Source organism: Sus scrofa, chromosome 6 (genome assembly GCF_000003025.6).
Source record: "Sus scrofa isolate TJ Tabasco breed Duroc chromosome 6, Sscrofa11.1, whole genome shotgun sequence".
In the NCBI taxonomy this organism is placed as follows: domain Eukaryota; kingdom Metazoa; phylum Chordata; class Mammalia; order Artiodactyla; family Suidae; genus Sus; species Sus scrofa.
The window spans coordinates 53,927,983-53,952,477 of record NC_010448.4 but is presented as its reverse complement, the minus strand read 5'-3'; the positions used below and the strand labels follow the sequence as shown (position 1 = coordinate 53,952,477).

Sequence of the window (24,495 nt, the reverse complement as noted above, 5' to 3'; positions counted from 1 at the left end):
CCAAAGGGACCAGGCCCCCTGCCCACTCCTAGGTGGCCATAGAGCGGCAGAGTCCACCCGTGAAACCCAGATGTGGAGTCGCCAGGAAGCTAGAAACATCTTAAGCTTTAAGCCCCTCACTCAAGCTGTTTTTCCCAAAACCCTGCAATATATTTGCAGAGCGGAGGTTAGAATTTCCAAAGTGACCTGTTTGAGGAGCAATGCATTTAATCCAATGACTCTTGTAACGTCCCCGGCGCCTCCTATTCCTGGTGTGGGAGAGGGGTAGGTATTTTGGGGACCTGGCTAAAGTGAGGTTGACTTGCACTAGACGTTGATGAGATATGTACAAGGTTTGCTGTCACATCTCTGTACCGTCACAGGATGGCAAGTTGGCTGGTGCAGGAACTGCTTCCAGAACACCTGCTGGACATAACGACAGGAAGGCTGGGGACTGAAGTGAGATCAAGATACCACATGTCCAAGGGTGCTTGGCACCGAAAGCACGGGATGGAAGAGAAGACTCAGGTTTGAAGCCACAAGCTGGTGTGTTACTTTTCTAGAATATCTGAGGTGTATGTGCCAGCTTCCAAGATGAAACAACTCATTTCTTTTCTCCTTCTCAGCAAATATTCTTTTTGCCTAATGTTGCACACACATGTACTGATTTTGTTTTATTTTATGTATTTAGTTATTTTTTTTAGGACGACACCTTCAGCATATGGAGGTTCCCAGGCTGGGGGTCAAATTAGAGCGGCAGCTGCTGGCCATAGCCGTAGCAATGCCAGATCAGAGCCACGTCTGTGACCTACACCACAGCTCAAGGCAACACTGGATCATTAACCCACTGAGCAGGGCCAGGGATCGAACCCGCGTCCTCATGTATACTACTTGGGTTCTTTATCTCTGAGCCACAACAGGAACTCCCCGATTTTTTTTTTCTTAAGGAGAATCCCCTCAAAATAGTATAAGCTTCAGGCACCATGAAGCCTGGGTCTGCCTAGTTATAGCTGCTACTTTCCATCTGTGGTCATTTCTAGTATACATTGAACTGAGGGGGGGGGGAAATTGTGTGTGTAAATGGGTTATGCATGTTTGTGGATTTCATTCAGGGTAGTGAAGAGGATTTACAAATATTCTGTTATATAAAGTGGGCCAGGTTAAAAAAATGAAATACTACCTTTAAAAATATATTTTTTTTAAATAAAAAATTAGGCGTTCCCATCTTGGCTCAGCAGTTAATGAACCCAACGAGTATCCACGAGGATGAGGGTTAGATCCCTGGCCTCGCTCAGTGCATTAAGGATCCAGTGTTGCTGTGAGCTGTGTTGTATGTCCCAGACATGGCTCAGACCTGGTGTGGCTGTGGCTGTGGCTGTGGCGGAGGCCGGCAGCTACAGCTCTGATTCAACCCCGAGCCTAGGAACTTCCATATGCTGTGGGTGTGGCCCTAAAAAAAAAAAAAAGGCAAAAAAATCACAACCTTGTAAATTAATTATACTTCAATAAAACTTAAAAAAAAAAAAAAAAAGGCGGAGTTCCCGTCGTGGCGCAGTGGTTAATGAATCCGACTAGGAACCATGAGGTTGCGGGTTCAGTCCCTGCCCTTGCTCAGTGGGTTAACGATCCGGCGTTGCCGTGAGCTGTGGTGTAGGTTGCAGACGCGGCTCGTATCACGCGTTGCTGTGGCTCTGGCATAGGCTGGTGGCTACAGCTCTGATTCAACCCCTAGCCTGGGAACCTCCATATGCCGCGGGAGCGGCCCAAGAAATAGCAACAACAACAACAAAAGACAAAAAAAAAAAAAAAAAAAAAAAAAAAAAAAAAAAAAAGGCTAGGGAGTTCCCTGAGTTAAGGATCTGGCGTTATCCCTGCAGTGGCTCAAGTCACTGCTGTGGCATGATGGGTTCTATCCCTAGCCTGGGAACTTCTGAATGTTGCAGGCAAGGCGGAAAAAAAAAAAAAAAAAAAAAAAAAAAAAAAAGAGGGCTTGGGTCTGACCACATAGATGAAGCTCAGAAACTTAATGATTTTTTCTGTTTTTATGGCTGCATCTGTGGCACATGGAGGGTCCCAGGCTAGGGGTTGAATAGAGCTAGGGGTCGAATTGGAGCTGCAGCTACAGGCCTAAACCACAGCCATGGCAACACGGGATCCAAGCTGCACCTGCGACTCATGTGGCAAGGCCAGATCTTTAACCCACTGAGCAAGGTCAGGGATCTGACACGCATCCTAACGGAGGCCATGGGTGCGGCCCTGAAAAGCAAAAAAAAAAAAAAAGAAAAAAAAAAAACCGAAAACAAAAAACAATTGTTTTTAATAAAAAGGAGGCGAGGTGTTGGGCCCCATGAGGATGAAACCCCAGATGGCTTGCACAAATAGGCTTTTTCTGTTAATTCTTCCTCATCTGCTTAATCCTTCTTGGCCTCCGTTTCCTTAACTCTAAAAACAAGGATATAAATAGCTTCGTGTCTTGGTTAACAGCATAAACCCTGGAGCCAGAATACAAGAGTTTGAATTCTACCTCCCACCAGCTGTGTGGCTGTGGACAAGTCACTCAACCTCTCTGTGCCTCAGTTCTTCCATTCATACAAGGGAGATTATAAACATTACCTTATAGGGTTGTTGTGAGCCTGTCAAAAGTGCTGAGAACTGGGTCTGGCACAGGAGTTTGCACTATATAAATATTTGTTGATTTTTTTTAAAATAGAGCTAGTGGGAAGGTTTAATGCACCATTAGAAATAAAAATGTTTAAAATAGAGTTTGGCTTGTAGTACAAATTCAATAAATCTGGACTAAAATTACTGTTATTATTATACCCAGTAACAGAGGCAACACCGGGCATTGTGCGAGCCAAGAGGTGGGGCTGCTCCGCACAGCCTTTGGCACATAGTAGGCCCTCAGCACACAGGCGTTACTTTATTATTCCGTGATGTCATTGGTTAGCCCATAGACTGAGCATGGGCAGGGAATTCGTAATGTCACTAGTTGCCAGGCAGATTTAGTCCAGGGAGCGGAGCTGTGAGGTCACCAGTTACCAGGCAGATTAACTGCTAAGTGCCTGGGCCTTAGCTCTGGTGGGTCACACGCGCTCTCTGGTGCCCTGGGCAGCAGATCTGGCCTCTTTGTGCTTCAGTTTCCTCATTTGTCACATGAAGATTAACAGTAATCTCTACCTCAGGGTTTTAATCCTACCTAAAGATTAAAAAAGATAGTATATATTAAACACCTGGCTCCTGATAAATGCTCAGGACACTGAAGCTCCCGTTAGCATCCCGCGCTATTTTAGTCTTTGATCTTTACCAACAGCTCCTTGAGGGAGAAACACCCCCAGCCCCCGCCAGCTTACAGGAGAGGGAAACGGAGTTGCCAACAAGGAAAAGATCCTGTGCCCTTCAGGAGTCCCTGAAATACTCACTGAATGCAAGGATGCCCTGCCATCTCCATCAGCACTTAGCATCTGGGGCTCAGCGGGTATTTGCCGGAATGAATGCATATGTGGATGAACAAATAAGTGGGTGAATGAATGAATGTGCGGGTGAATGAATGTGTAATTAACAAATGAGTGAATGAAGGAAGGGGGTTACCAGTAAAAAAGTTAGGGAAAGTCAAAGAGCGCTTGTCATGTCCTTTCACCTGCCTCCCAGGTTCTCAGCCCCCGGCACTTTAGAATCTCCTGTGGGTATGTTAGAAACTCCCCAAACCCAGCCTCATTCCTGGTCAACAGTGTCCACACCTTACTATGGCTTCTTCTGAGCCCAGAACAACCAGACGCTCAATAAATGACTGAGCATCAGTATTCGATAAACAATCAAGGCATGAACGCTGGAGAGCTGGGACTGCCTTGCATGTTAGGAGGCTACAGATGAGAAGATGGAGGGGGCGGGAGGGGAAGCCATATGGCCAAGGTCACGTGGCAAGTACCAATCAGAACTGAGACTTGAACCTCAAGTCCTGCAGCTCTGTTCCAGGCCTTCCTTCCCCCATACCCCGACACCAGCCCAAGCCCCCCAGTGCATCGAGCACTATTCCAACCTCTGGCCTCTGTATCTGCTGTTCATTCTGCCAGGAATGCTGACCCCTGCCATTCTCTGGGCTTGAGCGTGGAGGCCCCCACCTGGATTCCTGCTCAGCCGAATCTTACTGCATGTCCCCAAACAGGTGCTATGCGTCCTCTCTCCCCACCTCGTAATTAAATCTGGCCCCGGGGTGACCTTTCCTCTCCCTGGGTTCTGAGCCTATTTTGTTCCCATGCTACATCCAGGGCCTGGCATGCAGCTATCGCTCGGATGGAGCAGAGGAATGAAGATGACAACTGAGCTGTGGCAGAGACCAGCAGCGGGAGGAGCAGCAGAGAGATGATGGCCCACAGGATGGGTAATGGATCAATGATGCATTTAGCCTCATGGAAGAGGCCTGGCCTGCTAAGGAGACCCCAGGACATGAGACTCTAAGAATGGTCCCACATGTCGACCCTCCTGCCCCCCACCCTCTGTCCCCCAGGTCCTGGTTCTTCCTCTTGGTCCCCACTGTTCCAGTCCAGCTCAGGTCTCCTCTTTGCCCCCTGGAGCCTCAACCCAGTCTGCTCTCCAAACTCTCCTTCCTGTCCATTTCCAACATGGCCTGGAGCTCAAGGCCCTACATAGCCTGGGCCTGCTCACTCTTCTGGCCTCCTCCCCCAAAAGTCTTGTTTGGCTTCCTTCTGGCCCCAGCTTGAGAGAATGGGTAGGGGAACCTCCCTTGTGCAAATTCTATGCCAAGGGAATGCATTATCTCAGACTTCCCCCAGAACGCCGTGAAGTGGGTATTGAGGGCACCACTTCATGCCAGAAGCAATAGCGGCCCAGAGAGGTTAATATATTTTCTCAAAGTCACACAGTAGTCATCATAGGAGTTCTCAGTAAATACCTGTCGATGAGCCTCCACCCTTCCTCTGCCACTAGGACACAGTGTGTCTGTCTCCTGTGTTTTATCCTCTGTGCCCGGGAGAAAACAGGTGCACAATAAACAATCCCATCTCCAGTCCGGATCCCCTGGTGGTGGAAGCTCAGTCACCACCTCCATGGTGCAAAAGGAGATGGGCTGAGGTTGGACAGTCTCGGATTTGAACCCAGGCTCCATGGCTAACCAGCTGTGTGACCTCTGTGGAATCAGCAAAAGAAACCGCATCTAAAATTGGATCGGGAGTTGCCGTCATGACTCAGAGGTAAGGAACCTGACTAGTATCCTTGAGGACGTGGGTTCCATCCCTGGCCTCATTCAGTGGGTTAAGGATCCAGCGCTGCCATGAGCTCTGGTGTAGGTTGCAGCCTAGGCTCGGATCCCGAGTTGCTGTGGCTGTGGTGTAGGCCTGCAGCTGCAGCTCCGATTCCACCCCTAGCCTGGGAATTTCCATATGCCGCCGGTGCAGCTTTAAAAATCAAAAACAAAAAACAACCCCCCCCCAAATAAATAAAATCGGAGTGGGGACAGGCCTGTAGCGGGGGGCACTCATGCCCTGTCATGCACTCATTTGCTCAAATTGGGAGTGTCTAGAGGACATCTCCAACAGGAAGGTGCCTCTACTTATGGTCCAGCAGAAGGAAGAACGCTTCACTCCGCCCACAATGGTCCAGCCAATTAGAGACCGTAGCGGCCCAACCAATGAGAAACCTTCTTACTGTGGACTCCTCCAATGGACTCTTCAGTTGTCACAGCCCCGCCCCACTCCTCTTTTCCCTATAAAAGCAAGTTCCCCTCCTTCTTTCTCTGGATTTGCTAGTGGACTACCGAAGCTTGCGTTTCCCCGGCTGCATTTCCTCTGGCTGTTCCTGCAGAAACTCACTTTCCATGATTAAATTTGACACCTTGAATATACAGCTTGACCCCTCTGTGCCTCAGAGTCCTCATCTGGAGAGGGCGGATAGGAAGGCTTCCCTTGGGGGAACTTGATAAGATTAAAATCTGCTGTCCCCTGCCCCCTCTCCCCTGGACTGTTGCAGTCACCTCCTTATTGGTCTCCTTGCTTCCACCCTTTCCCCATAAAGTCCACTCTCCCCACCTGGCAGCCAGCAGGATCTGATTCGAACCTGAGTCAGTTCCTGTCCCTCCTCTGCTCAAAACCTTGCCTCACTCTGTCTCATTCCAAGCAACACCAAAGTCTCACCGGGATTGCAAGGGCCCTCAAGATCTTCCGTGATCTCCCTCTGCCTTTATCTTCATCCTCTCTCCTTTGCTCACTGGGCTGCAGCCACACAGGTCTCTTAGCTCTTCCTTCAACTCTTCAGGCTGAGTCCTGCCTCAGGGCCTTTGCACTGGCTGTTCTATCTTCCATTCAGGCCTATAACTGGCACCCTCACCTCCTGCAGATCTTTGCTCCAACATCACTGTTTATCGACCAGGCCTCCCCTGACACGCTGTTTACAATCGAACCCACTGCACCCCCTCATCCTGCCCTGTTTTCCCGTCACACTGACCAAGACCAGTTCTTACGGTTTACATATGCTTTACATGCCTGTGTGTGTGTGTGTGTTTGCCTTTTCTAGGGCCGCACCCACGGCATATGGAGGTTCCCAGAATAGTGGTCCAAACAGAGCAGTAACTGTATACACCAGAGCCACAGCAACGCGGGATCCGAGCCGCGCCTGTGACCTACACTACAGCTCATGGCAACGCTGGATCCTTAACCCACTGAGTGAGGTTTCGAACCTGAAACCTCATGGTTCCTAGTAGGATTCGTTAACCGCTGAGCCATGCTGGGAACTCCTACATGTCTTGTTTATTGCCTTTCTTCTCCACTTGCCTGTAAGCTGCATGAGACCAGGGATTTTTTTCTGGGGGGGGGCGGTTTCTGTCTTGATTGCCAGTGTTTCCAAACACAAAGACCCTCCGTCAATATTGGTTTGAAGAAATAAAAGAAATGCTCACAGTGCTCCCTGGCCCCACATGCCTCAGGACATTATGGGCCTTAATTCATTTATTCTGGCAACAGCCCTTAGAGACTGCTTGCTGGAATATTACCATCCCCACATGACAAATGAGGCGGAGGCACAGAGAGGCAAAGGCACTTGGCGGATATCACACAGCTGCAGAGGGCAGAACTGGGTTTTGAACCCAGGCAGCAAGACCCCAGGCTTGCACCCCCAACTACCAGAGCCATGGGGTAGCCCCTCCTACATCCTCATACAGTTCTCCCCAGGTGTGTTCATTCTGGGCCAGGGTTATGGGGGCTCGGGGGCTCGGGGGTGGTCGGATAGACAGATTTGATCTCAGTCAACTCACATAACCACTCTTTGTGTCCACCTCCCTTCCCTTGGTCACAGGAATATTTAACGCCTAAGGGTATATTATTATTATTATTATTATTTTCTTTTTAGGGCTGCACCTACGGCATATAGAAGTTCCTGGGCTAGGGTTCGAATCAGAGCTGCAGCTGCCAGCCTACACCACCACCACAGCCACGCTGGATCCTTAACCCACTGAGCAAGGCCAGGGATTGAACCCGCATCCTCGTGGACACTATGTCAAGTTCTTAACCCACTGAGCCACAACGGGAGCTCCTATTCATAGACCTCAATGAAACATCTTAATATACGCACAGATTTTAAAGCAAAGTTTCTCCCCCTCCTGGGGCTCCACCCGAGAGAAACAAAAACTCGTATTCTCACCAACATCTATATAGCTGCCCTGTTTAGAATTCTGAAAACTGAGAACGACCCAAATATTCGTCAACAGGTGAGTGGATAAACGGAAGTACAGGTATACCACACAATTACTACTCAGCAAAGACAAGAAACTCTTTTTTTTTTTTTTTTTTTTTTTGGCTGCCCTCACAGCGTGCAGAAGTTCCCCGGGCCAGGGATCGAACCTGCACCACAGCAGTGACCTGAGCCACAGTAGTGACAGTGCTGGATCCTTAACTGCTAGGCCCCTGGGGAACTCCTAAAAACAAAACTCTGATACCCACAACCATATGAATGAGTCTCAAAGGCATTGTGGAGGAAGGAAGCCGATTCAGGAGGTCACAACCTGCCTATTTCCATTTATGGGACTACAGTGGCCAGAATGATGGCCTCCAGACATCCGTGGCCCCATCTCCAGAAACTGCGAATACGTTCCATTGCACCATAAAAGGGATTTTGCAGCTGCGGTTATGTTAGGGGTTTTGAACTTGGGAGAGAGGCCGGTGAGTCCTGAATGTAACCACAGGGTCCTTATAAGAGGGAGGCAAGAGGGTCAGAATCAGAGCAAGAAGATGTAAAGACAAGCAGAGGTTAGAGAGAAGGGAGTTTGCGAGATCCTATACAGCTGGCCCTTTTTTCTTTTTCTTTTTGGCCGCTCCTGCAGCCTAGGGAAGTTCCTGGGCCAGAGATTGAACCCAAGCCCCAGCAGTGACAACACTGGATCCTTAACCTGCTGCACCACCAGGGAATTCCATGCAGCTGGCTTTGAAAATGGAGGAAGGGGCCACAAGCCAAGGGATGCGGGTGACCTCCAGGAGCTGGAAAAGGCACAGAAGGACCCTGGAGGAACGCCAATCTGCTGATGCTTCGATGTGAGCCCAGCCATGCTGGAGTTGGCCTTCTGACCTACAGAAATGCAGGTGCGTACGTCTGTATGGCTTTAAGCCACTCCATTGGTGGTCATTTGCTGCAGCAGCAATAGGAAAGGCATAGATCACTTTTGAAAATACAGGGGAGTTCCTCGGTGGCCTAGTGGTTAAAGATTTTGGCGTTGTCACTGCTGTGGCATGGGTTCAATCCCTGGCCTGTGAACTTCCAAATGCTGCAGATGCAGCCAATGAAACACCACACACACCCACACACATCCACACACACCCGCAGAAGTATAAGAACAGGAAATAAATCAGTAGCGGGGCGGGGGGGGGGGAAATGGGGCTGCGGGTGGGGGTGGGGCAGCTAGGACTGGGATAGGGTGGACCCTTCAAGGGTTGATGGTGCAGTTTTGTATCCTGACTGTGGTGATGGTTACACAAATCTATACATGTGTTAAAATTCATAAAGTGATACACTCGCTCACACACAAATCAATTTCACTGATTGATTTTTTTTAAAAAACCTCCTTCCTATAAATACTTAATGCCCATTAGCCATTAGTATAATAAGACATCCCGCCGGCCAGCATCCCTCTTGGCTACCCAGGTTGTGCAGAGAAGCAACTCCTGCCTACATTCCAGGCCTGGCTTGGATGTGCTGTGTGACCTGAGATCACTCTCAAGCCCTCTCTGGTCTCATTTGAAGAATGAGCAGTGATGGGGGACATCCAGTCTGATGTCCAAAGAGAGCTCCCCATCTCGGACCTTTAGGCCATTTAGCCTGAGGGGAGGCAAATTCATTAATTCAGCCCAGAGATTTTTTTGGGGGTGGGGGGCGCCCCATGACATATGGATCTTAAACCTCTGGCCAGGGATTAAGATTCAAGAGGTAGTTGCCTCCTAAGCTACACCTGAGGCAATGCAGGATCCTAACCCACTGTGCTGGGCAGAGGATCCGGCCTGCATCCTGGTGCTGCAGAGACACTGGCCATTCCATGGCGCCACAGCGGGCACTCCTCAGCCCCCACATTTTCACTAAATGCCTACTATGTGCCAGGAGCGGAGGGATACAAAAGCCAAAAAACAAACAAAAAACAAAACAAAGCCAAAAAACGCCCCCAAAACAAAACCAAACCTAATGCGGTTTACATTTAAATGAACAATAACGTTAAAGCAGGATGTTTTACAAGTAGCGCCTCGGAAGGGGGTGGGAAAACCTGAAGCGGTGCGGGATGGGGTGCGTCTGGGGTCAGGAGGGTTTGCAGTTTGAGACGGATGGAGTCAGGCGAGGGCTCGCTGAGATCGGTGGAGGTCGAGCCGACCTGAAGGAGCGGAGGGACCAGTGTTGTGTGGGGACCAGAGGGGACCATGAGTGCAAAAGAAGGGAGAGGCCACGGGGGTTCAGGGCTCTGGTGGGACGGGAACCGCCGCCCCCCCCCACCTTGTGAGCGGCCCCGCCCTCCAGGAATGCGATTCAGTTTCAGGAGGACTTTGCTGACTCACAGCGGGCGCCTGTGGTCCACTTGACTTTCTCCGCAGGCAGCGCAGCGCCAAGGCTCCTGGAGCCCGGGCTGGGTTCAGTGCGCCTCGTTGCCAGAACGCCCGGCGTCAGCTGCTCTGCTTTCGCCCGGGCTGGTCTCCCTTGCAGGAGTGCCTTGCCTCGCCTCCCGAAATTGTGCTTGGAGCCCATCTGGGCAAGCGTCCCCACCTCCGGCCACCTCCACCTCAGCGGAATGACTCATGCCTTGGCCGCAGCGCGGAGAATCAGGTTCTTTCGCCCTCCTACTCCTGGCTGCGGTGGCAGGCGGCCCAGGGGGTGGGGTGGGGAATGATTAGAGGAACCTCTCTGCGAGGTCACTTGGCAGCTTGTAAATTATACAGGCCACCTCCCCCAAAGCAGAGGGTGCGCGCGTCCAGGGTGCATTTTTACCTATCGCAGCATCCATCCTGTTTATTTCTTTCACTAGTCCTCTTAATACTTAGCAACTATTTTCTTTGTCTAGTGACTTCTTTCAATCCATCTTCCCCACTAGTAATGCGGTTACAAGGGAGCCGAAATTCTGCGTCTCGCGTCTCCCGCCTCCAAGAACCAGCATCAGACAGGCAACAGTCCATTACATCTATTAGATGCACCAATGAACTTGACCCCCAGGCATTTCCTGGGTGGGTGCCCTTGAGGAAGTGCCCAGGATATAGGTACCGCGAGGCTACTTGCAGCATCGTTTATAAGATGAACCTGAACAACAGAGAACTGGTTAGATACATCAGAACTGGATGAACTGGATCACAGCTGGAAAACACTGAAATCCAGCCATTCAAAAGGAGGCGTTTCTGTGGATTTGGGTTACGCATATATGTCTCAAACTGGCGCATTTCACATGCGTGCAATGTACCGCACAGAAACAGCTTCCATCTGGAAAAAGCCATAAGCCAATATCGAAGTCTGTGTATACGCAGCCTGGCAAGTTTAAGGTGAATGTTCTGATGTCTGTGGCTTACTGCTTTGAAACTCACCACAAATAAGAAGGATGGCTGGATGGAGAGAAGGACGCACAGACATAGGATAAAGCAAGTATAATAAAATGTTAGGGATAGCAGGTATAGAGAGCAGTTCATTAAATCATTCCACCAACTTTTTTTTTTTTTTTTTTTTTTGCTTTTTAGGGCCTCACCCACGGCATAGGAAGTTCCTAGGCTAGAGGCAGAATCAGAGCTGTAGCTGCCAGTCTAGCCACAGCCACAGCAATGCCAGATCCGAGCTGCGTCTACGACCTACACCACAGCTCATGGCAACATCGGGTCCTTAACCCACTGAGCGAGGCCAGGGATTGAACCCACATCCTCATGGATCCTAGTCAGGTTCGTTAACCACTGAGCCACGAAGAGAATTCCCATCCACCAACATTTTTATAAGTTTTGAAAATCTCATAATAAAATGTTAGAGGAGTGAAGAAGTGGCATTTATTTGGGAAGATGACTGAGATATTACAAAAAGTGTAATGTTTGACAAGAGACAGATATAAAGTAGTATCTTAATTATGTTTAAAAAATAAGTAGGGGCATTCCCGTTGCGGCTCAGCACTAATGAACGTGACTAGGATCCATGAGGTTTCGGGTTTGATCCCTGGCCTGGCTCTGTGGGTTAAGGATCCAGTATTGCCGTGAGCTGTGGTGTAGATGACAGGCGAAGCTTGGATCCTGCATTGCTGTGGCTGTGGTGTAGGCCGGCAGCTGTAGCTCTGATTTGACCTCTAGCCTGGGAACTTCCATATGCCTCAGGTGCAGCCCTAAAAAACAAACAAAATAAATAAATAAAAACAAGTAGGGAGTTCCCATTGTGGCTCGGAGGTAATGAACCTGACTAGTATCCATGAGGATGCAGGTTTGATCCCTGGCCTCACTCAATGGGTTAAGGATCCAGCATGGCGGTGAGCTGTGGTGTGGGTTATAGACATGGCTTAGATCCTGTGTTGCTGTAGCTGGGGTGTAGGCAGGCAGCTGTAGCTCCAATTTGCCACCTAGCCTGGGAACCTCCATATGCTGCAGGTGGGGCCCTAAAAAGACCCCACCTCCAAAAAAACAGAGTAAATAAAGACAAGATATGCACATCAAGGGACATTTTCTGGGAGTTCCCTGGTGGCTCAGTGTGTTAAGGATCCAGCATTGTTACCACTGAGGCTCTGATTACTGCTGTGGTGAGGGTTCCATCCCTGGCCCAGAAACTTCCACTTGCCACAGGCACAGCCAAAAAACTTAAAAAAGAGAAATTTTCTGGCAGGGAAGCATCAGAAATGGTTACTCAAGGAATGGATCTGGGGTGGTTGTGGGAACCAGAATTTTCCATTTCAGGCTTTTCTGCACCTCTTGAATTCTCAATTGTGAACACAGAGTAAAGGCAGTGACTGCCACGTCCTTGCCCTCTGCCCCCTTGGCTGGCAGTACCAGAGAGATGTCTCCAGGGACTGGGGGAGTGGAGGGTGGAAGATGGCAGAGGCTGGGCCTCTAGGTGTCACGTGACCAGGAGGACCCACCCCCCTCCCCGGCCGCCACCTGGGGCTGGAATGTGAGTCTGAAATGACTTTCTACCACCTTAATTTAGCTCCAGAAGTGTGGGGATGTTTGTTACATCGGCTAGAACTGCCTTGAGACGACACATGCATATTCTCTTTTTAGAGAATCTAATTAGGAAAATAACAAATCCTGTATCTATTGATCTTTTTTTTTTCTCTTTCTCACTTTTTAGGGCTGTACCCGCGGTTTATGGAAGTTACCCGGCTGGGGGTTGAATCCAAGCTGCAGCTGCTAGCCTACACCATAGCCACAGCAACACCCGATCTGAGCTGCATCTGTAGCCTACACCACAGCTCCTGGTAATGCTGGATCCTTGACCCACTGAGTAAGTCCAGGGATTGAACCCCAATCCTCTTGGATACGATTAGGATTCCTTTCCACTGTATCACAGCAGGGACTCCCATCTGGGTTTGTTAATAAGTTAATGGTTCCCCTCCCCCACCCCAAGCTCCCGCTGTGTCTCAACAGGATTGGCTGTGTCTTGGGACCGCTGGGACACAGGCTGCATCCTGGGCCCAGTACAGTGGGTTGGGCATCCAGCACAGTCACAGCTGTGGCTAAGGTTGCGACTTCAGCTCTGATCTGGCCCAGGAGCTCCATATGCCTTGGGGTGGCCAAGAATAAAAAAAAAAAACTTAATGGTCCCCCAGCACTGCTATGCCAGCCTTTGGGGATCCCCATACAACGAGTTTGGCTCATAACTTAACTGCACTTATGGAAGTACATGAGAGCATAGCCATAGCGAGAACACTCAGATTCCTTCTCTGCTCCTCCAAGTTCTTCTAAACAATACTAATACCAGACCTTACAATTTACTCTGCATCTTGCTTTTCTTTAGTTACTCTATTATGACAGTCTTTTCAAATCTGCAGTCATCATTTTTTTAAAAAATAGTTCCAAGAGCATTATTTACAATTGCCAAAGTACGGAAACAACCTATGTGTCCATCAACAGATGAATGGGTAAAGAAGCGGTGGTACATATATATGCAATGGAATATTATGCAGTCAGAAAAAAGAATGAACTGTTGCCATTTGCAGCAACATGGATGGACCTAGAAGGTATTGTGCTAAGTGATATGAGTCAGAGAGGGAAAGACAAATACAGAGAAAGACAAATGGTATCACTTATATGTGGAATCTATAAACTACAGGAGTTCCTGCTGTAGGTGCAGTGGGTTGAGAATCCAACTGCCAATATAAATCATTAATAATAACAATAAAAAGAAACCACCTGCAGTGGCTCAGGTCACTGCAGAGGTGAGGATTTATTCCCCAGCCTGGCACAGTGGATCAAATGATCTAGTGTTTCTGCAGCTTGGGCATAGGTCACGGCTGCAGCTTGGATTCAATCCCTGGTCCAGGAACTTCCATATGAGACAAGTTCAGCCATTAAGAAAGAAGAAAAAAAAACCCAAAAAACTACAATAAACTAGTGAATAAAACAAAAAAAAAAAGAAGTGGACTCACAGATACAGAGAACAAACCAGCAGTTACCAGGGAGGAGAAGGAAGTGGGGAGGGCAACACAGGAGGAGGGGGTTAAAAAAGGGTTATTATGAGATTATACGAAATCATGTATATGAAACTTTTTTTTTTTTGTCTTTTTAGGGCCGCACCTGCAGCATATGGAGGTTCCCAGGCTAGAGGTCCAATCAGAGCTATAGCTGCTGGCCTACACCAAAGCCACACCAGATCCGAGCCGCATCTGTGACCTACACCACAGCTCACGGCAACGCCGGATCCTTAATCCACTGAGCGAAGCCAGAGATCGAACGTGCATCCCCATGATACTAGTCATATTTGTTTCTGCTGAGCCATGCTGGGAACTCCGAAACTTTTGAAAATTGTAAAGCACTACATAATTTAAGGAATCATTCGTTTAATGAAAAATAAATTAGAAAAATAATAAAATTCTATTCAACTTTGGGAAAAAATAGCTGAAAGATATATCTAATCTTTAAATCATTAAAAAATAGCTAATCTTTTAAAAATTATTTTCCTGTTGAGGAAAATTCCTAATGTTTTTTTTTCACATTTTCGATTATTTTAACAACAGATGGAAATTATTACTATCTAAAGTTTTAGAATCATTATTTTTTCTGCTTACAAAAAATTATACATAGACCATTTGGTTTTTTTGTTTTTTGGTTTTTGTTTTTCGCTTTTTAGGACCCCCCCCTCCGAGGCACATTGAAGCTTCCAGGCTAGGGGTTGAACTGGAGCTACAGCTGCTGGCCTATGCCACAGCCACAGCAAATAGGGATCCGAGCTTCATCTGTGACCTACACCACAGCTCACAGCAACACTGGATCCTTAACCCACTGAGTGAGGCCAGGGATCAAACCTGTGTCGTCATGGATACTAGTAGGATTCATTTTGCTGTGCCACAAAGGGAACTCCCGATATATAGACCATTTGCAAGATATGAAAAATAACAGAGGATAAAATAAATATCACCTGCAATTCTCCCACTTAGAAATGACCATGATAGACAGATAGATGGATAACTAGACAGAACTTTGCGTCTTTTGAAACCTCCTAATTTCAAGTGAATTTTGACAAATGCTTAAAAGCCCCATGCAATCTAGACCCCTGTCACAATACAGAGCAGTCCATTGCCCCAGAAAATTCCCTGGTGCCTCTTCTTAATCAGTTACCCTCCCTTCCCACATACAATTTTGAGGCTTCTGAGATTTTTATTTTATTTTGTTTTTTGACCGTGCCTGCGGCATGTAGAAGTTCCTGGCCCCAGCATTGAACCTGTGCCTCAGCAGTGACCTGAGCCATAGCGGTGATAACACTGGATCTTTATCCCACCAAGCCACCAGGGGACTCCTAAAATCTATACACATATTATATATATATATATATATATATATATATATATATATATATATATTTAACAGTCGATGCAAATCAACTATACTTGAATAAAAAATAAAATAAAGGAGTTCCTTGGTGGCCTAAATAAATAAAGGGATAAGCATGGCAAAGATAATATTTTTGAAAACAGCTGAAATCTATCATCTTGACTTATTACTTTTACAGTATCAATAGAGAAAAAATCTAGCTAAAGAAATTACTCACTCTCTTCAAATTATCAGGGTTCTTTGTCTTGCATCCCTGGCTCTGTTTCTCAAAGCCCGGCCGATTCTTTGTGGGCATGTCGGCCTGCACTGCCTCACCTCCCCTGGGTCCCGACACCAGCGCAGCCAGTGTTGTTCTGTTCCCACTGTCAAGTTCAACTTGTTCCCCACACACTCCATGCTCCGCTACACGGCTGGATCTCGGCATGTTCTGTGCCTCTAGCCTGAAGGCTCTTCTCGAATTTTCTAACTTTCCTGTCTCTCTTTCTTTCTCTCCCTTCCAACATACGTTTATTAAGCTCCTACCATATGCCTCTCCCGACCTTGGCGCCCAGGCAGCCTAGAGCCATGCCAGCCAACAGAACTGAATGATGGGAATGGCTGTATTGTGGCAGCTGCTGGCCGCATGTAGCTATGGAGCCCTTGAAATGTGGCCCTTGCCACCGAGGGTCTCATCTTTTAATTTTATTTAATTATTATTGATGTCAACTGAAACCTTGACAATTCAATTACTGGAATACTTTTTATGTTGATTTGATTTGATTTTAGTTTTGCTTTTTAGGGCTGCACCTGCGGCATATGGAGGTTCCCAGGCTAGGGGTCCAATCAGAGCTGCAGCTGTTGGCCTACACCGCAGCCACAGCAATGAGGGATCCGAGCCACGTCTTCCATCTACACCACAGCTCATGGCAATGCTGGATCCTTAACCCACTGAGCCAGGGATCAAACCTGCATCTTCATGGATCCTAGTCGGGTTTGTTAACCGCTGAGCCCCAAAGGGAACTCCTGGAATATTTTTTAAATGCAGGTTTGGAACAGCTCAGGCCTAGGAATCAAACTTTCAAGCTGCAACCGGTGATGGGATCTGAATGTAAATCAAATCTTTCTGATGAAAGGTTAGTGTCTGGTCTGATAAAGTGAGCACTCTGGGTTCAGAGGCTTAGTATGAAAAGAAGAGTGTAAAATATCTTTTTTTTTTTTTTTTTTTGGTCTTTTGTCTTTTGTCTTTTTAGCGCCACACCCACAGCATATGGAGGTTCCCAGGCTAGGGGTCGAATTGGAGCTGTAGCTGCCAGCTTACACCACAGCCACAGCACCTCAGGAGCCGAGCTGAGCCTGCGAAGGGATCTCCTAAAATATCTTACCGATAATTTTTTCTGTCAATTGTAGGTTGAAATAATAATGTTTCAGATCTATTGGGTTAAGTTAAATATATAATTAAAATTCATTTCACTTTTCTTTTCTATCTTTCTCTCTCTCTCTCTCTCTCTTTCTTTTCTTTTTAGGGCTGCACTTGTGGCATATGGAGGGTCCCAGCAAAAGGGTTAAATCAGAGCTACAGCCACCAGCCTACACCACAACCACAGCAATGCCAGATCGAAGCCACATCTGTGACCTACACCACAGCTCACAGCAATGCGGATTCTTAACCCATGGAGTGAGGCCAGGGATTGAACCAGCAACCTAGTTGGGTTTGTTGCTACTGAGCCACTATGGAAACTTACTTTTTTTTTTTTTTAAATGGAGCTAAGAAAATGTTTGTCTAGGGGGCTAGAGTCATGCATGTATGGGGCAGTGTTGGTCTGGAAGGTAGACAGACCACAGTCTCATAGATGCCATTTGGGGCGACTAGCACCCTGCCCCCCACCCCCTGTGAAAGTTACGGCCATTGAGAGGCAAACCCTTCCTGCAGCTCGAGGTCCCTGTCTGATCCTGTTCTCCCGCATGAGGGTAAAGAGCGAGGTCTCTGGAGCAAAATCCCAGCTGTAGGCCTCTTCCGGCCTCAGTTTCCCCATCTGTCAAATGGGAACCACAACCTCGTCGCCACAGGGCTTCTGTGAAGATGGAAAGGATTCGCCCACACGGCTCCGCGCACACGCCTGGTGTGTGGCCAACGCTCGCGAGGGCCGTAATTATCCTCATTTCAGCCCATCCCCACCCTTCCTGGCTCAAGAGTGGTCACAGTGGGGAGGAAAACCGCCGAGGCCTGACTTAGCATCATCACCTGCCACGCCCATCTCACGGATGCTCGGCTCCTAGTGCGACCCTGTCTGCCCGGCGGCAGGTCCATGCTGGCAGGCAAGGTGAGCAGGCTTTGAACTCCGGAGGTCTTCCTGCAGGCGGGTATTGTCTGCAGTGGCAGAGGCCTCTGGGGCCCTGGTCTAGGCTCCCATGCGAGTAGCCCAATACGACTCTCTTGGGACCTCTGATTCAGCCCTCCCAGCGAAACCAGGGTCTCTCTTCTTGGCTTGGCACTTGGTGCCACGGAGTCCCACTCTGCTTCCCCCAGAGCCTACCTTCAGCTAGCTGGGCTGCTCTGGTTCTTTCCAAGTGGGTCCTGAGCGTTCCCACCTCCCCTCCTTACACAGGACCCACAGGTATGAGTCCCACCTCCCACCCTGCCAGTCTCTAGAGAACAAATGGGAGCAGAAAGACTTCCTTCCCTTTGCCCTCCAAGCCTGGGTCCCTTGCAGGGGGTGTGGGGAGAGGGGAAGGTGGGGGCTGTGAGCATCTTTTTTTTTTTTTTTTTTTTTTTTTTGCTTTTTAGGGCCACACTGGTGGCATATGGAGGTTCCCTAGGGGTTGAGCCTGAGCTGTAGCCACTGGCCTTCGCCATAGCCACAGTCACACCAGATCCAAGCCACGCCTGCAACCTATACCGCAGTTCACAGCAACACTGGATCCTTAACCCACTGAAAGAGGGCAGAGATCGAACCTGCAACCTCATGGATACTAGTCAGATTTGTTTCCATGGTGCCACAATGGGAACTCCCCTTTATTTATTTATTTATTTATTTATTTATTTATTTATTTATTTATTGGTAGCTGTGCAGCATCTTGATGTGGTATCTGTTTCCTAGACCAGGGCCTGAATATAGGCTGCAGTGGCGAAAGCACTGGACCACTAGACCACCAGGGAACTCCCACACGTTTTTCTAATTCTCACCAACGTGTTTTTTTATTTTTTATGTTTTGCCTTTTCTAGGGCCACACCTGCAGCACATGGCGGTTCCCAGGCCAAGTGGTCTAATTGGAGCTGTAGCCTCCAGCTTACACCACAGCCACAGCAACGTGGGATCTGAGCCGCGTCTTCAACCTACACTGCACCTCACGGCATCGCCGGATCCTTAACCCACTGAGCAAGGCTAGGGATCAAGCCCGCAACCTCATGGTTCCTAGTTGGATTCGTTAAGCACTGAGCCACAACGGGAACTCCCACCAATGTGTTTTATTTATTAATGGACTCCAGAATCCTCACTCCTCTCTTCCTGCCCAAATTCCACCTGCCCAAATTCCACCCAGGCAAGGAGGTCCAATGTCTAATCATACTGCAAATAATTACCTTTTGATTAGCACCGCCCTTCCTCTTGGGAAAAGCAGCTCTCTGATTGGTGAGACGGTAGCCGTAACATCATCTGAGTGGCTCCGCTCTCCCCAAGGAAAAGGAGGGACGGGGCTGTGAAACAGATTGGCCGCCTCAACCATAAAGAAGGGAAGATCAGAAAGGACCTTGCTTGGGGGGGAGCAACACCCGCAGGTACAAATGCCTACTAGGCTCCTCCTGGCCTTGACTTTCTTGAGAAGGAGCTGGTTAAAGTGCAGCCCAGTACACAGGCTATTCCGGGAAATACAGCAGAGCACAGAGTACATACTGAAGCCTCCTATCCGAGGTCTCTCTCTCTCTCTCTCTTTTTGGCAGGGAGGCCACACCTGCAGCATATGGAAGTTCCTGGGCTAGGGGTCAAGTCCAAGTTGCAGGTGCTGGCCTATGCCACAGCCACAGCAATGCCAGCTCCAAGCCACAGACCTACACCACAGCTCATGGTGACTCAGGATAGAGCCGCATCCTCATGGATACTAGGCGGATTCTTAACCGGCTGAGCCATGCTGGGCACTCCTGACATCTCTTTTCCTCGTATTGCTCATCCCCAAATTCCTTTCACACCTGCCCATCCCTTCCAGGGCGCGATAGAGTCAGGCTGTCCTGGGTCACATCCTGACTGCATCTCCCTTGACAGCTGTGTGACCTTGGACAAGTCACTCAACCTCTCTGGGCCTCAACTGCTTTCATCATAAATAGGCTGATAATAGTTACTCATTCATTGGCTTAATCTCAAATGGTTGTCGTGAGGATTAAATGAGGCAATACTCAGAAGGTACTCTGCAAGGGGAGCACTTTAAAAATTCCGCAGGGATTAACGTGCTCTGGGCTTGGCTCTGCCTTGGCTCTGCCACCTGTAAACTGAGCGTAACTGCCTGGGTCCTGCATTCTTCCTGCTTCTTTTTCCTCTGAAAGCTTTGGTTTTGCCCTGACGATCGATTTTTAATCTGTTGGATACATACAGATCTACATGAAACATACATAAAATTTCAAAACCATAATTTGTAACAAACCCCGTGAACTAGAACCTTCCAAGCAACAAATCCTGCGGTATCTCTGGGCTCCTCCATGGCCTGTGGGCCTCCTCCCCCTCATTCACTAACCTGAATTAAATTCCTGACAGTCTTCTGTTTTGTTTTGGTTTGCTTTGCTTTGCTTTTCAGGGCCGCACCTGTGGCATACGGAAGTTCCCAGGCTAGGGGTCAAATTGCAGCTGCAGCTGTTGGCCTACACCACAGCTCACGGCAACACCAGATCCTGAACCCACTGAGCGAGGCCAGGGATCAAACCCGAATGGATCCTCGTCGGGGTTGTAAGCTGCCGAGCCACAGTGGGAATTCCCTTGTTTTGTTTTTTTAAGATGGTTTTATCATATATGCCTCTATTCAAAAAACGATATAGTGCTTCGCTTTTCTCGTTTGGTTGGGGGTGGTGTTTTTTAAAAAATGGGATCAGGAGTTCCCGTTCTGGCACACTGAGTTAAGACTCCCATCCGACAGCTCGGTTCACTGCAGACGCTGGGAATCGATCCACAGCCTGGCGCAGTGGGTTAAAGGAGCCGGTGTTGCTGCATCTGCGCGTAGCTTGCAGCTGTGGCTCAGATTCAGTCCCTGGCCAGGGCACTTCCATATGCCGTGGGTCTGGCCATTAAAAAAAAGAAAAGAAAAGAAATCAAGCTGCGGATAGTGTCCTGGAAACAGCAGCTTGCCCTTGACGCGAAGGGCACATCACTTCCAACAAGCAGCTGTCCTTTTCCTCCAAAGTCTCGTCCCCCTCAGCCTCTCCTCAAGTGTCTTCTAACCCTGGCTCATCCTGCAAGGGTCAGCTCAAAGCCTGCCTAATCTCCCTCCATGCATCCCTTGCCGACAATCTCAGGGCCTTTGCAGAGGGGGGCCCGACTCTGACACTGTCTGTGAACAGGTCCACCTTTTGGTGCCAAGGCAGTGGTTTGAAGCCAGGAGTCTGATCAAGGACCTACTACCGGTCATGGCCAAGAGTCTTAAACTGTGCGAGGAGTTTGCCATGTGGAGGGGAGAGGACACCCCAGGCCAGGAAACTTCTGGTGCAAAGGACTGAAGGTGTGAGATCCGGGGGTGGGGGTGGGGGGCAGTGGAAGCAGCCAGGTGGGGCCCAGGCGGCAAGTAAGGTGGGGAGGGTGGGGTCGGAGGGCAGAGAGATGCTCCCACCGAGGGAGCAGGGCCAGTGGCAGGACCCCAGCCCTGCTGCCCCATTTTCAATGAGAGCTGGCATGTGAAAGTTCCTGGGCCAGGGATCGAACCTGAGCCACGGTAGTGACAATGCCAGATCCGTAACCCCCTGAGCCACCAGGGAACTCCCATCTCCCTTTGGATCTCTAGTATGTATTTCTCCTTGGATGTAAGATTTCTCTTGGCCAAAGGAATCTGTGTCTTAAAAGCGTTTTGGAAACCGTGGCTGTGGGTGCTGGGAAGTTATGGAAGGGACTTGAGCGGGGGCTGGCCAGGGGTAGATTTATTTATGTTTTTATTTTTATTTATTTATTTTTGCCTTTTTTTTTTTTTTTTTTTTTTTTTTGGCCCCACCTGAAGCATATGGAGATTCCCAGGCTAGGGGTTGAATCAGAGCCGGGTCTGTGATCTACACCACAGCTCATGGCAACACCGGATCCTTAACCCACTGAGCGAGGCTAGGGATCGAACCCAAAACCTCGTGATTCCTAGTCAGATTCGTTCCTGCTGTGTCACAACGGGAATTCCTATTTTTGCTTATTTTAGGGCCACACCTGCAGCATATGGAAGTTCCCAGGCTAGGAGTCGAATTGGAGCTATAGCTGCTGGGCTATGCCAGCCACAGCAACGCGAGATCCAAGCCGCACCTGCAACCTACAATACAGCTCATGGCAACGCTGGATCCTTAACTCACTGAGCAAGGCCAGGGATTGAACTGGCGTCCTCATAGATACGAGGTGGGTTCATTATTGCTGAGCCACAATGGGAACTCCAGGGGTACATTTAGAGATTAGAAAAGCACTCTCTGGGAATCCCTGCAGAGGAAACCCTACAGGCAAGGGCGCTGGGGGAGGGACAGTGAGGTGTGGGCAGGGAGTTTGAAATGATGGACTGGATAGAATGCAGGCGAGGCAGGAGGCTGACCTGGAGAGGCCCGGGTGCCAGGGCCTGGAGGGCCTAGGGACTGGGAGCAGGGGGCGGGAGGCTGGGGCAAGGCTCCAGGGGCCAAGATGAGGTCTGAGCTGGGGCCCTGGGGACAGAGAGCATTAGAGGACAGGAGAGTGGGGTTGGGGAGTGACAGGTCATGGGAGGAAGAGAAAGGGAGGGACAAGGGCGATGGCCGGGGGTGGAAGGTCTGACCTGGTGACTGACAGCGGTCTGGGTGGAAGAGTGATTCTGGGGGAGCCACTGAGGTCCCCATCAATGCTGGGGATGTCGCGTGTCAGAGGGGACCTGAGGTTAAAGGCCCTCATGAGAGACATCCCTAGGGATCCGGGGGATTCCAGAAGCTCATGGAAAAGAGGATTTTAAATCCCAAGGGCACTTCCCCAGGGACTGCTGAATTCAGGTCCAGAAATGTCTCACAGGTGAGGGGTCATTTATGTATTTTAATGGCCACGCCCTCGGCCTATGGAATTTCCCTGGCTGGGGATCGAACCTGTGTCTCCGCTGCAAACTGAGCTGCTGCTGTTGAGGTCTTAACCCACTGTGCCCCAGCAGGAACTCCCAGGTGAGGGGTATTAATCCCCATTTCTCAGATGAGGAAACCGAGGCCAGGAGAGGACAAATGACTGGTTCCAATTCACTCAGGGAGCAAGGGCTGGGATTGTATGGCCAGCTGCCTGTACAGGAGCAGCAAGAAGGCTCCTGGGGCCCGGCGGGAGGAGGCTTCCCTAGAGATGGGCACCCTGGAAGGGAACTAGTTTATCTCCGGAGGGAGAGATTGGGGAACTCAGAGACCCTGGAGAAAAGAACGTGGAGGAGAGCGAGCATGCTGGGAGCTTCCTCAAGCCGACCTGGGATCAGCCTGGGAGGCCCAGAGATGCTATGAGCCTTGTCTATGTCACACAGCAATCAGAATTCAACTGCTCCAGTCTCTGGAGTCCAGAGCATGAGGGTGAGGGAGGGGAGGGGAGAGCCTGAGATAGTACAGCCAGGAGAGACTCGCCTGGCAGACTGCAAGATACTAGGGGTTAGAGATCCCCTAAATAGCTTGCTACATGGCCTTGGGCAGGCTGCCTGCCCTCTCTGAGCCTCCGATTGCTCCTCTGAAAAATGGGGCTGTGGGGAGGTGGCTTCCCCGAGGCTCTCACAGAGAGGAGAAACCACAGACTCTGGGGTCAGACAGATGGGGTTTGGGTTTGCTTCTGGCTGCGTAATCACGGACCCATCACTTTCCCTCTCAACCTCAGTATCCCCATCTGGAAAGCCGGCTGACTCGTTCCTAGGAACAAAGAGCCGCACTTCGGAGCTGGGGAGAAGGCTGTCCTAACCACTCCTGTGAGGATGGGGGAGTCTGAGACCCATCCTCCTGGTCCCCAAGTTCCCCCACCCCAGGGACGCAACCTCTGACTCGGACTCAGCTGCATCCCAGACCCCGCCCACCTCTCCCATCCTCCCCCCACAGCAGGTGGCACACTCATATCTCCCTTGTGAGAAGGCACCTCCATTTGAAGGGCTTTGGGGAAGGTCTAGGAGGAAAGGGGGGGCAACAGGCCCCCCTGTTTCCCAAGCAACAAGCATGCACCAAGCCCTTGCTCTCATCCCGTCCCGTGGCAGGGAGGCCAACTGCTTCTGGGCCCCTTGGACAAATAGAGAAATCGAGGCCCTGAATTACAGGGACACCAGGCATCCAGACTGGTGACTTAGCACAGCCCGGGTCCGCAAATCCCTTCGCTGGAGGCATCTGCAGCCCAGGGGTGGGAGACGAGCCAGAGGCCCCGGGCTCTTTCCCCAGGCCACCTCCCCCGCCCCAAGGGGGCTCAGACCCATGCCGGGGTCTGGACCTCACCTGATCTCCGAGATGTTTTTCTCGTAGGGATCCCATTCGGCCTGGTTCCTGGGCTCGGCAGGCCCATCCATGGCAGGAGGGCGAAGGTGGGGAGAGGAGAATGTGCTGGGAGCCGGCGGTGCAGGGACCAGGTATGAGCAGCGGTGGCGTCTGCCACCTGGGGGAGCGGGCCAGGTGTCTACCTCCACGCCCAAGGGGAGGGGCCGCTTCCAGCCGGTTCTCCCAGCTGCTACCCACGCCTCCAACAGCGGGGAGAGGCCAAGGGCCACCCTTCTCGGAGGGTGGGGAGAGGGGTGATGGGCACCTCCCGGGCATCTCGCCAGTGGCTAGGAACAGAGTTCAGGGGGTTAGGGCCAATCCCACAGGGGAACCTTCCAGGCTGACGGCTGAGACCAGGTCTGTGCCCACCTGGAGCCTCGGTTGGCTCATCTGACTTGGGAGCTA

The 24,495-nt window shown here is 49.9% G+C and overlaps 1 protein-coding gene across 1 annotated transcript in view; it reads right to left on the bottom strand.

The window, feature by feature from the left end:
• Positions 1-24,230, bottom strand: part of SULT2B1 (sulfotransferase family 2B member 1) — a 35,196-nt gene extending 10,966 nt beyond the window's left edge. The window contains 1 exon segment of the mRNA NM_001243697.1: positions 24,052-24,230. Within this exon segment, the coding sequence (NP_001230626.1) occupies positions 24,052-24,122 (71 nt within the window). The 5' untranslated portion in view covers positions 24,123-24,230.